Source organism: Urocitellus parryii, chromosome 5 (genome assembly GCF_045843805.1).
Source record: "Urocitellus parryii isolate mUroPar1 chromosome 5, mUroPar1.hap1, whole genome shotgun sequence".
Lineage (NCBI taxonomy): Eukaryota > Metazoa > Chordata > Mammalia > Rodentia > Sciuridae > Urocitellus > Urocitellus parryii.
The window spans coordinates 604487-615397 of record NC_135535.1 but is presented as its reverse complement, the minus strand read 5'-3'; the positions used below and the strand labels follow the sequence as shown (position 1 = coordinate 615397).

Here is a 10911-nt window from a genome sequence, read left to right as displayed (position 1 = left end):
TCTGAAGAGGGAATATGGGGTCCACCCCAGGAGCCCATGGGACTGGTCGGTAACAGGATCCCCAGGGCCCCCTCTCTGCCCCGCCTGCCTGTCATGAATCAGCAGCTCAGCAAGGCCAAGCCAGAGCAGCTTTACACCTGGGCTGCAGCCGGTGATCTGGCAAATTCGTGAGCTGGTGACAAGAGCCAGCAGGGGCAGCTTAGGGCCACTCGGACCACAACTGCCTATGTCCTGTGTCCTTCCTGCCCTGGGCCGCCTCAGTCGAAACCCCCACCCACTCCAGGCAGCTTCTTTAGGAAGGAATGGCCTCCCTAGCCCTGTGAGGAGCCAAGGGTCCAGGGGCAAACTAGGCTGTGGAGGTGGGGTCACGTACCCAGTTCTGCTCCCATTCTCCACCCTCAGACACTGGATCTGGAACAGCCTGGCCTCGGAGGTTCTCCCCAGGACATCCCTCACACTGACCAGGCCTCCAAGACCTAGACTGTCCCCACATGTGAGCTGCAATAACGGCAGCTAGGGTGTGAGTCCCTAGGTTACAGAGGCCTCTCTATCCCCAACCAGGAAGGAAAGGAAAGCCATTTCCTCTACCCTGTTCAATACCCGAGGAAGGGCAGGTCTTTGTTCCCAGAGACATCTAAATGACGCCTGTGTGGTCTCCTTGACCACTGAGTGAGGGAGGGGATGAGTGTGAGCCAGGAGCTAAACCCTCCTAAGGGATTCCCCCACCAAGCTGCTGGGGTCGGTGTATGAGTGGCCCTCACACCCTGTTCCCCTGGGAGCTCCCTAGCCTCACCTTGCCTGGCCTCTGGGGTTTCAGACCCTTCAGGGAGCAGAGAAGGTGCCAGATGTCTGATGGTCTCACTGGAGGACCAAGGGGGCTGGCCAGTACAGAATTCTGGGGGGCAAGGCCAGTTGGAGATGTGTGAAGCATGGAGATCCAGCCACCCCCTCTAGGCAAAGGGAGAGTAGGGGATGAAGGTTTGGGGCCTGAACACAAACTGAGCAAGAGGAAACCCCTTTATTGTGCACCTCCGGGGGTGCAGGCACTTGACATCCAGAACTTCCTGGGTCCCTGGAGGCAAGAGGTCACTGCCTCTCCAGGGAGAAGCCACACCCCCAGCAGATCTCCAAGCAGGATCCTGTCCCAGAGTTTACGTGGTCAGCTCCTTTCCGGGAGAAGGGAAGATGAGGACTGACCCACAGACCTGAGTACCCTGATCTCCTGCTGTAGGGCCACCACAGTGGGCAGAGGTAGAAGCAGGCAAAGGCTTGTCAGCTTTGGGCCAGGGTCCAGGGACAGGAGGGTCCCAATCAGCATCCGTGTCCTGTCTGCTTTAGCCTCCTCAAGGCTAGACCTCCTGCTCACCAGCTTTCTGGCTGGCACTGTACCTGCAGGCCTCAGGAACTGGCTGAAGCCTCCCTGCCCGAGGAGAAAGCCCCAGCTTTTGCCCACAGGGGTGCCCCTGGGCCCCCAGAGCCCTAACATGGTACCTACCAAGGTCTCAACACCCCTTGGGAATCTGGAACTGGGGGAGGACAGTGACCACTGTGACTCCTCCAACTCACACCTCTTGCCAGACACGGCTGCTAGGCCTCGGGTACCTACAGATTCACACATAAGCACACACTTGCACATGTCCCGACATGTGAACACAAGAGTGCGTACTCCTGCACACATGCCACAGGCAAACGCAGGGCTGCAAGCAGCTGTGGACTGGACATCTGGTGGTGGTCTCCACCCTGCCACCCCCCAGCTAGACCCTGCCCATCCTGGTGGGGCAATGGCCCTGCCTCAGCTCAGCAATTCCTAGGGCAGTGCCCCACTTACAGGTTGGGCAGCTTAACTACTGAAACTCTCCCTTTGAGTCTCCAGGGGCCCTGCCCATTCACCCTCACCCCCTCGCAGACCCTGTGAGTCTGATCTGGAGAGAGAGTTACACTCCTCAGGGGGATCCCCAATGGCACCCAGATCCCACAGAGTGAGATCCTGAGGGAGAGCCTGATAGGTTGGAGAGGACGGGAGGACGAAGGTAGGCCCAGGGACACTTCTGCCCAGACTCTCGACACATGGCAGACACCTGGGCCTACACTCCTGCATTCATGTGTGTAGAGAGTCCCCTTGAGGCCAAGGGTCCCAGGAGCAGGGTCGGGTCTGAGGGAAAGGCCAGGCTCAGGACCATGTGTTGGAGCGTGGCTGCTGGGCAGCGCCTCATTGCTCAATCTCCAGGCTGCTACTCGGCTGCGGTGGCTCTGGGGGCTTGAAGCTGAGGACTTCCTGGTAAGTGAGCTCTGGAGGAGGTGAAAGAAAAGGATGAATTTGTACTTCCCTCAGCCCAGCCCCCGCACCTACTTGGTCTATGCCCACCACCCTCTAAAAGCAGCTTCAACTCAGGTTGAGAATCAGAACCTGCCCTATGCTGCCCCCACCTCTGCTGGAGACACACACACACACACACACACTCATCTCCACTTGCTCCGCTCTGGGTGGAGGACAGACCATGCTGGGGAGAAACTGGAGAATTTCCTGCAGGAAACAGGCAAAACCCTGCTCTGGAGAACACAGTCCTCAGGCCCCTGAGCCCCACCCTCCCATGCCCCTGCCCACCCTTCCACTCCTCTACTGTGCGCTCCGTGGCCTCAATGCTTTCATCGTAGGGCTCAGCCTCTGGCTCATCATCTGGGTCGTGGTACTGGCTGAAATATGCATGGGCCAGTGCCTCAGCTGCACTGACCCTCTGGTCACTGTCCAGCACCAGCATCCTTCCAAGAAGGTCTACAGCTGCAGAAGGGGCAGTGGGGATGGGGGTGAGCTCCATGTCCAGGATCAGATGTGGAGCCCAGCCCAGCCCCAGGGTCAGTCCTCACCCAGGGGGTTGGCTCCATGAAAGATGCTGCTGAGGTCCTTCTGGGGCATGGGGGGCAAGGACTGGATGTATGTCCGGGCCTGGGGGCACATGAGAAGAGCCTGAGAGGACTGTTCATCTCCAGCTTCTAGACCCAGGAGACCACAGACCTCTTCCCTCGTGGGATCGGATGGCTCCAGCACCTGCAGGAGATAAGTCCCAAGAGTTCCCTGCACCCCACTCCCCTCTACTGCCCATGGCCAGAACAGTTTGTTGTGTGCTGTGATTTTGTCCTCACTGAGCCTTGTGCCAGGAAATCCCTCCCCATTCTCCCATTCCCCCCTGAAGGGGCTGGGTGTCTAACCTGGGCTCTGTGCCACCCTGCCCATACTCTCCACACCACCCATTCCCTGAGGCTTGGTCAGCAGAGGAAGCTGGTGGCTGACTGGGCACTGACTCACATGCTCCGAGGATATCTTTGCCAGAACCTCAGGGCTGGGTGTGCCCACCACTTCCATGATGCGCTTCAGCTGGTCAATGTCTACCTGGCTCAGGAAACACCGTCCGGCAAGCTGTGGACCTCTACCAGCCCCTACGCCCCAGAATTTGGAGCCTGTTGTCCTGCAGCTGAGGGCAGTGAGCCCAAGGTTGTATGGCATAGAGCAGAGGAAGTGAGACTGCCGGAGAGGGCTAAAGCCCACCCCCACCCTGCTCCCCAGCCTGGACTAAGGATACAGTCATTCCCTGGGAAGAGGGCTTTTCCCTGGAGCAGTTCAGCCATGATGCAACCCACAGACCAGATGTCCACTGTTGGGGGAGGAGGGAAGAGCCTGTCAGTAGGCTCACACGAAGTCCCCCCTCTGGAGGTAGGGAGGAGTCATCCCAGGAACCCTCAAGTCACATGTAGGCCCAAAGACTAGCAGGGTCCTTCCTTCTCTATACCCTGCCCTGAAAAGGGGAGAGGTGGGTCCCACCAGCCAGAGGATACCCTCCACCATGGTCCAGGCTCCTCTGAAAGCAGCCCCCAGATCTTGTCTGCCCCTCTTTGGCCTCATTCCCACCACTCTGCCACCCTCCCCAGCCTTGGTGTGCCTCTGCCGGCCCTTTCTGGTCAAGTACCCTCAGGGACCAGGGTTGACAGCACCTGTCTGATTGTAATGCATCCAATTGAGCATGATCTCCGGCGCCCGGTACCAGCGTGTGGCCACGTATCCCGTCATCTCCTCATCTGCCTGGCGTGCCAGCCCAAAGTCCAGGATCTGAAGCGACCACAGACATTCTCTAGGCCCCTCCATGTGAACCCCCAGGGCCCACCCACCCCACGCCCCTCACCCTGAGCTCGCAGTCCTCGTTCACCGCCACGTTGCTGGGCTTCAGGTCCTGCGGGGTGGGCGGGGCGTCAGCGGAGGCCAGAACCCCGCAGACCGGACCCTCCACCGCACCGCACCGCACCTACCCGGTGGATGATCCCCGCCGAATGGATGTACTACGGGAGAGGAAAGGCTGTGGTGGGCCCAGGGCCCCTCGGTGTCTCGCACCCAGACCTCCGTCAGGGTCAGAAGAGCCCAGCGCCTCACCTTCAGCCCACGCAGCAGCTGGTAAACCAGGAACTGGACATGCTCATCGCTCAGCGCCTGGCACTTAACGATATTGTTCAGGTCGGCGCCCATGAGGGTGGTCACCAAGTACCTGCCATGAGATCAGGGGTCAGGACAGAGCTTGCCCCCATTCCTGGACGAGCTCGCCCAGCCACCACGGCGCCAGTCCAGCTGCTCACACTTCGCTGAAGTCCTCGATGGAGGTGGCTGGTGTGAAGACGTCCAGAAGCCCAATGACCTAGGTGGGAGCGGAGGCAGGCTCATGGTCCAGAGGCCTGGCAGCGCCCGAGGTGAGGACCAGCCGGGTCCTCGGGTGGACCCGGCAGGGGAGTGCCTCCCAGAGGCTCCGCCCCCGCCCGGCCGGTCCGGCCCAGCCCTGGCGGACCCCCAGAGAGCCACCGGGCCATCCCGGGCGCCCTCCCTCCCACCGCCGGGGACGGCCGGCTCACGTTCTCATGGTTCAGGTGTTTGAGCAGCCGCAGCTCGCGGTAGGTCCTCCGCGCGTGGATCAGCGACTGGAAGGGGCGTGACAGCTTTTTCACTGCCACCTTCTGGCGCAACCGTGAGTCGTAGGCTGAACTGCAAGGCGGGCAAGTGAGAGGGTGCAGCCGGGCCGCTGGACCTTTCGGCGCTGAGCCCTGGGCAGAGGCCGCAGGCGGTGCTCCGCAGGTCGGTCCGGCCTTAGCGGCACGGTCCGCGCCGGCTCCCCGGCTGGCTCACCCTTGATTCTCACCCACACCCCTCACGCATGCTCCAGGAAGGGGTCTTCAGGTCACCCCAAACAGCGGTCTCCTGTGGGGCCTGGGTCTTCTCTTGTCCGGCGACTCTCGCCCCTAACTCAGACCCCTCTCACAGCGAGGCCTGGGCATGGAAAAATCCGCCAGGAAAGCAGCCACTGCCGCTCCCGCGGTACCCCACGGCCCCTGGCCCCTCACCCTGGAATCCCGGGAGCAGGGGGGTTCACTACAGAATTTAGAGCCAACTCTAAGCCCCTGGAATCCCCATACCTCTGCTTATTTAAAATACAAGGGGAGTGACAGTCTAGTTGCTCATCATTTAAAAATTAGGTGCATCCTAATTTTTGAATGAGCAACTAGACTGTAGGAAATGTCCAGCTGAAGGGGACTAGGGGCCCACAGAACATCCCCTTGTTCAGACCCACTCCCTAGAGTTCTGATCCTCCACCTCCGCACCGGGCTTCTCAGCCATCCACCCCATTCACTGGAGAGGATGCAGTCATCATCATCACCCACAATCACAAATAGACAAGAGTCCCCCATCCTCTGCTGGTCCCTCATGATAAGGGCTCAGCTATGACCATCTGCATGAGTCTGTCAGCCATGCCTTTGCATAGCCTGTTCCCCTGGCTGATACTTGTCCCTTATCTCCCTTATCTCTCTTGCACCTCTATTCCTTTCAGGACTATCCCCCTCCAGAAAGTGGAGATAGCCCCCTGCCCCCCCCCCACACTGTAGGCAGGGCATGCTGGGTCTGGGATGCTCATTTGCAGGGTAGTAGAAAGCCCCTATCAGGGGCAGGGGAAGGTCCAAGTCACTCCTGGTGTCTGGATGAGGGCAGTGGTCCCTCATGCGGGCTTCGGATCCTTTTGTCTGATTGCATCTGTGCAATCAAGTGGGAGAGAACTGGTACCTGGTCATCAGCCTCAGCAGTGGAACTGGGCAGACACAGGGCCAGAGAGGCAGCCTCACTTGGAGAATTTGACACCTCCCAGGGGCTCCCAGATGCGAATCCTAAGGTGAGTCCAGTGAGGGAGAGTCCCTCTAGAACTACTTCCACATCTTTCCTACTCTTTCTGCCCTTGAGTCTTAGAGATGAAGATAGAGCCCTGCCCTGGGATAGACGGGACTTGCTGGAGGCTTCTGAAGGCAGGCAAGCAAGAGCTGAAGATGTGAGCCTGCTGCAAGCTCCTGGGAACTGGCCGGAAGGGATGTGAGACACCCACTTCTACCCTGCAGAGCCTGACAGCCCCTGCCTTCTTCCCCAACACGATCTACACCGTGGACAGCAGCTACTTGACACTGGCCTCACAAGGATCCCGAGCACTTCTCAATGTCCGTTGCCTTGATCAACCTCACTGTGGGCCTTGCAGCAGCAATTAGGGTTTCTCTAAGCACCTTTCAGCAGGTGCCTACAGGAAAGGGGCACCTGGCCACAGCACCCATCAAGTCTATCCTCCGGGCCTCAGACTCTAGCTGCTGGAACTGTAGTCCGTTTCCTCGGTGGGGACCAGATTGGGTGGGGTATAGACACCACCTAAGGATTACAGGAGGAATGGTAGGCGTCTCTGCTCAAGCCTAAGCCCGGTAAGAAGCTGAAACACCCACAAAAGCGGGGGAGGGGCATGACACACAGGGCTGAAGCCATTCTCAGGGAGAGGTCTTGACCTCCTCCCCTGGCCTCTCCCTTTTCAAATAATAGCGCCTGTCTGGGACGCGGGAAATCTGCTAGACTCTGGGGGCGGCTGGCCTTGGCCCAAGAGAGTCCCGGAGGGCTGCTTGGACATTTAGGGCCACGGAAGACCGGCCCTCCCGTCAGCTGTGACGCCACAGGATTCCGCCCCAGCGGGGGACACTCGAGATCTGCAGGGCCGTCGGGCGACCCCCGCCCGGCCGAGGCGCGTCTGGGAGGAAAGTTTCCTCCGCGCCCTCCCCCCTTCACTCCTCGGGGCGCGCCGGACGGGGGCGGAGGCAGGGCGAGGCCCCTCCCCACGCCGGGCACCGGCGCGGCGCGGTGCGGGGAGGGGGCGCGCGCTCGGTCCCGCCCCGGCCCCCACCTGCCCCGCCCCGCCCCTACCAGACGGAGCCGTAGGCGCCGGAGCCCACCGGGCGCAGACCCTGCAGCCGCTGCGGCACCTCCCACACGGTCTTGTTCAGCTCCTGCCGGTAGAAACCGGCGCGCGGGCCCGACATGTCCGGAGCCGAGGCTGGCGCGGGCGCAACCCAGCGCCCAGCCCGCGCCCAGCCCGCGCCGCGCCGCGCCGAGCGGGGGGCGGCGGCGGGGCGGGGCCAGGGCCGGGGCGGAGCCCGGCGGATTTCCCGGGCCGGGGGTTCCCGGAGGCCACGCGCCGCTTCCTGCCCCTCGGGGACAGTCACCCAGCGGAAGCCTGCCCTCCCCGGGGCGGCGAGGAGCCCGCCTGTCGCCCCCGCGTCCGCCGCCCAGGCCGCGTACTGCCCTCGTTCTCACCGCAGCCTGGCCGCCGCCCCTCCCGCAGCCCGCGCAGCCTCCATCTCAGCCTCTGCCTCAGAAATGAGGGAGCCTCACGGCGAGGCCTGGGCGGGTCCCGGGAAACGTTTTCACCAAGAAGAAAACACGGCCCGTAAAAGCAGAACGGCCACAGCGAGGCGCGCCAGAAACTCCCGCACCAGCCTTCCTTGGCCAGGCCCCTCTGCTGGGTCCTGGGCAGTGGAGGACGCCTGGCCCTGGCGACGGCCGTTGGCCTCCTGGAACACCTGCCTGAGTCTGACCCCGGCCTCCTCCGGGAAGCCTCTCCGCCGGGCTCGCCCCTGACCTTGGCCCCACCGCCTCCCGGGAGGGGTGAGTCCACGGGCCAGGCCAGTCAGCACCAGGGACAGCGGCGGCACCAGGGGTCCTCTGGGGTGTGGTGGCCACCAGGAACGGTCCTCCAGTGGGTCTTGTTTGGTGCCGGGAACCTGGCCCGCGCCTGAAACGGCCTCAGCTCTCCCGGGAAGCCCGCACAGACTAGGGGGCCGCCCCTCGGGCAGAGTGACCAAGCGAGCGCCCAGCAGAGGCAGGCAGGGCTCTAAAGCACGGCCAGAGGGTGGCTTTTATGACCCGTGGGGATGCTCTCCACGGTCCAGCAAGGCCTCGTGGGAGTGTTAGCCCAGGACTACTTTTCTTACGACCTAAAAATGACCAGGAATGGGAGGAGCTTTGCCCCTGGAAGAAAGGGCTCCTGACCCTAGGCCGTCGGGGAGCAGCGGGCGTCCAGGAGAGGAGGGGAGCTGTGTGGCTGGGCCGCCCCCTCCCAAGAAACCAGGAAATCATACTCTGAGTTGCCCAAATTTATAGTTTAAAAACAAATTTCAATAGGGCTGGGGCTGTAGCTCAGTAGCGAGCGCTTCTCTAGCATGCTTGAGGCACTGGCTTTGATCCTCAGCACCACGTAAAAAATAAATAAAATAAAGGCATTCTTTTCATCTACAACTACAAAAAATTGGAAAAATAATGAAAATAAAAATAAAATGTTTTAATGTAAAATCCGATTTTTAAATAAGAATTAGGACTGGAGTGTAGCTCAGCAGTAAAACATTTGCCCAGCATGCATAAGGCCCTGAATTCGATACCCATTGCCGCAAAAAATAAAAAAATAATTTACTAAATAAACAATTGGCGCTGGTCGCGGTGGCTCACCCCTGCAATCCCAGCAGTTTGGGAGGCTGAGACAGGAAGATCGCAAGTTGGACGCCAGCCTCAGCAATTTAGCAAGGCCCTATGCAACTTAGTGAGACCCTGTCTCAAAATTAAAAAGCAGCGGGGATGTAGCTCAGTGTGTAAGTGCCTCTGGATTCAAATCCCGGTACCAAAAATAAATAAATGGAACCCATGAAAACAAGTGCACGCAGTAACAAGCCAAACAGGCGTATCTGCCCCAGATCCGCACTGTGGGGCAGCGCAAGTAGAAGGAAGCCTCAGTGTGCCCTGCGCCAAACCGAGCCCCCGGCACCAGGAGAAGAGCTGGTGTCAGTTCTGGAGCCTCCTGGCCCGCCCTGCCCCAGCTGGGGGTCCTAGCAGCCCTCTCTCCGGGGCGGGCCGAGGTTTTGTGCGGAGTAAAAGAGCTTCAGCTGAAGACCGTGGAGGGGAGGCGGAGCCGAGCCCGGGCAGTGGGGACCACAGCCGCGGGGAAGGGAGCCGCCTTTGTCTGAGTCTCGCCGCGGAGGGGTGGGGATGCATTCCCAGGACGGGGAGGACTGAAGGGATGGGGAGACGACTGCGTCCTCCCGGAACCCCTCCCTAAGTCCTAGAGGCAGAACTGAGCAGGGAGCCACCTCCCTGCGGGCCAGGTGCCCCCACCTTCTCCATGGTGTGCTGCGGGGTGGGGGGGATTCTCATCCCTTGGCAAACTTGCCGGGATCCCCCACTGTGCCTGCCAGCTAGTCGCCCAGTGCCTTCTGGGGGAAAGGACCGCTGGAGTTTCAGGTGGTGGGTGCTGGAGGCCCCCCGAAGGAGAGACCCCCTCAGATCCTGGCAGAGGTCAGGGAAGGCCCCTGGAGGGGTGACAACAGTAGCAGGCTGGGCCAAGCCTCCAGTCAGCCCTGAGGTGAGAACAGGACAGAGGCCACACTTGGTATATCCAGGAAAGAAGGCAGAGTCCAGAAGGTGGGTCCAGAGGGGGAACAGCTCTTACTGTGCCCTTGGGGGTGGCCTACCCAGGTGTCAGTCAACCTGCTGACAGGGCACTTCATGAAGACAGACTCAGCCCCCTGAAACCTGACCCCTTGCCTCATTTAAATAACTTCTCCTCAATAAAAGGGGTCAGCGCCTGCTCTCGCTCTCTTTATGCAGACCCTTAAGGTCAGAGGAGCTGTCACAGCGACCCCAAAGATAAAGGTATTTGTGTCTCTTGTGTGGTTATTTTGCGCAGCCCAGTTAGCCCAGTTAAACTGGAGTGACCCCTGAGCCTTTTAGTCGTGAGAGGAGAAACCCGGCACCCCTCCTTTTTCTCCACGTCTACTTCCCCTGCTGGTCCAGGACCCCTTCACTGTCAGCTGTGACAGCTTGATGGTCAGTTTGCCCCTCAGCTCTCCTGGGTGGGCTTCTGCCTGTGGTCAGGACGAATTTCCTAAAGACAAACCTGGCATGAGAGGCTGATTTCAGGGACAACTCAGTTAAGGTCATTAAGGTGACCCATGACCTCTTCCCCATACCCACCTCTCCCCCTCCCCCTTCCCACTACACGGGGAGGAAAATGGGAAAGGGACGCTACGACAGGTCACCCCTGGATCCGTTGGCATTCTGCCCACTCAAGTCTGGCCTACCCACCCCCACGAGCCCCCAAACCCATGCCTCTCTGGCCCCACCTAAGGACAGGCCCTGAATCTCTTCGTACAACCTACCTATCCTCCAAGGGGTGGTTCCACCTAGAGCTGCACCCCACCTAGAGTCTCACCATCCAGTAGCAAGGAGCAAAGGCAGCTGGGCAGGGCCCAGATTGGAGGCTAGGCCTCCAGGTTCCTGGGCCTCTCCCTGGACACTTCCAGACCACACCTTGTTCACCCCTGTTCTCAGCAGCATCTTGTTCCGATTTCCCTAATCAGCCAGGTCTCTGGGAAGCAGAGAGCCCGATTTTGGACCCTAGAAGTGTCATTTCAGGGGGCCCAGGGTCGGGATGTCAGTTCTTGGCCTTGTACCTTTCCTTGGGGGTTGACAGCTGCCCTTGCTCCATGTGGCTCTAATGGAGTCACCCAGATGCAGAGGGGTTTATGATCAAT

At 60.3% G+C, this 10911-nt stretch overlaps 1 protein-coding gene across 1 annotated transcript; it reads right to left on the bottom strand.

Moving 5' to 3' along the window:
• Positions 1-1048: 1048 nt before the first annotated feature.
• Positions 1049-7421, bottom strand: Mapk11 (mitogen-activated protein kinase 11). Its single transcript, XM_026413540.2, has 12 exons — positions 7256-7421; positions 4891-5020; positions 4621-4679; positions 4421-4532; positions 4300-4329; positions 4176-4223; positions 3988-4102; positions 3579-3650; positions 3305-3384; positions 2866-2944; positions 2606-2779; positions 1049-2289 (listed from the first exon to the last, which is right to left on the bottom strand). The coding sequence occupies exons 1-12, from the start codon at positions 7369-7371 to the stop codon at positions 2210-2212; spliced, it is 1095 nt and encodes a 364-aa protein (XP_026269325.1). The 5' UTR covers positions 7372-7421; the 3' UTR covers positions 1049-2209.
• Positions 7422-10911: the final 3490 nt, after the last annotated feature.

Coding starts and splice junctions, on each gene's coding strand:
- Mapk11 (XM_026413540.2), bottom strand. CDS start 7,371: ATGTCGGGCCCGCGCGCCGGTTTCTACCGGCAGGAGCTGAACAAGACC. Junction 5,021..7,255: donor GGCGCCTACGGCTCCGTCTG/GTAGGGGCGGGG, acceptor CCCGCCTTGCAG/TTCAGCCTACGACTCACGGT. Junction 4,330..4,420: donor AGCTGCTGCGTGGGCTGAAG/GTGAGGCGCTGG, acceptor CCTCTCCCGTAG/TACATCCATTCGGCGGGGAT.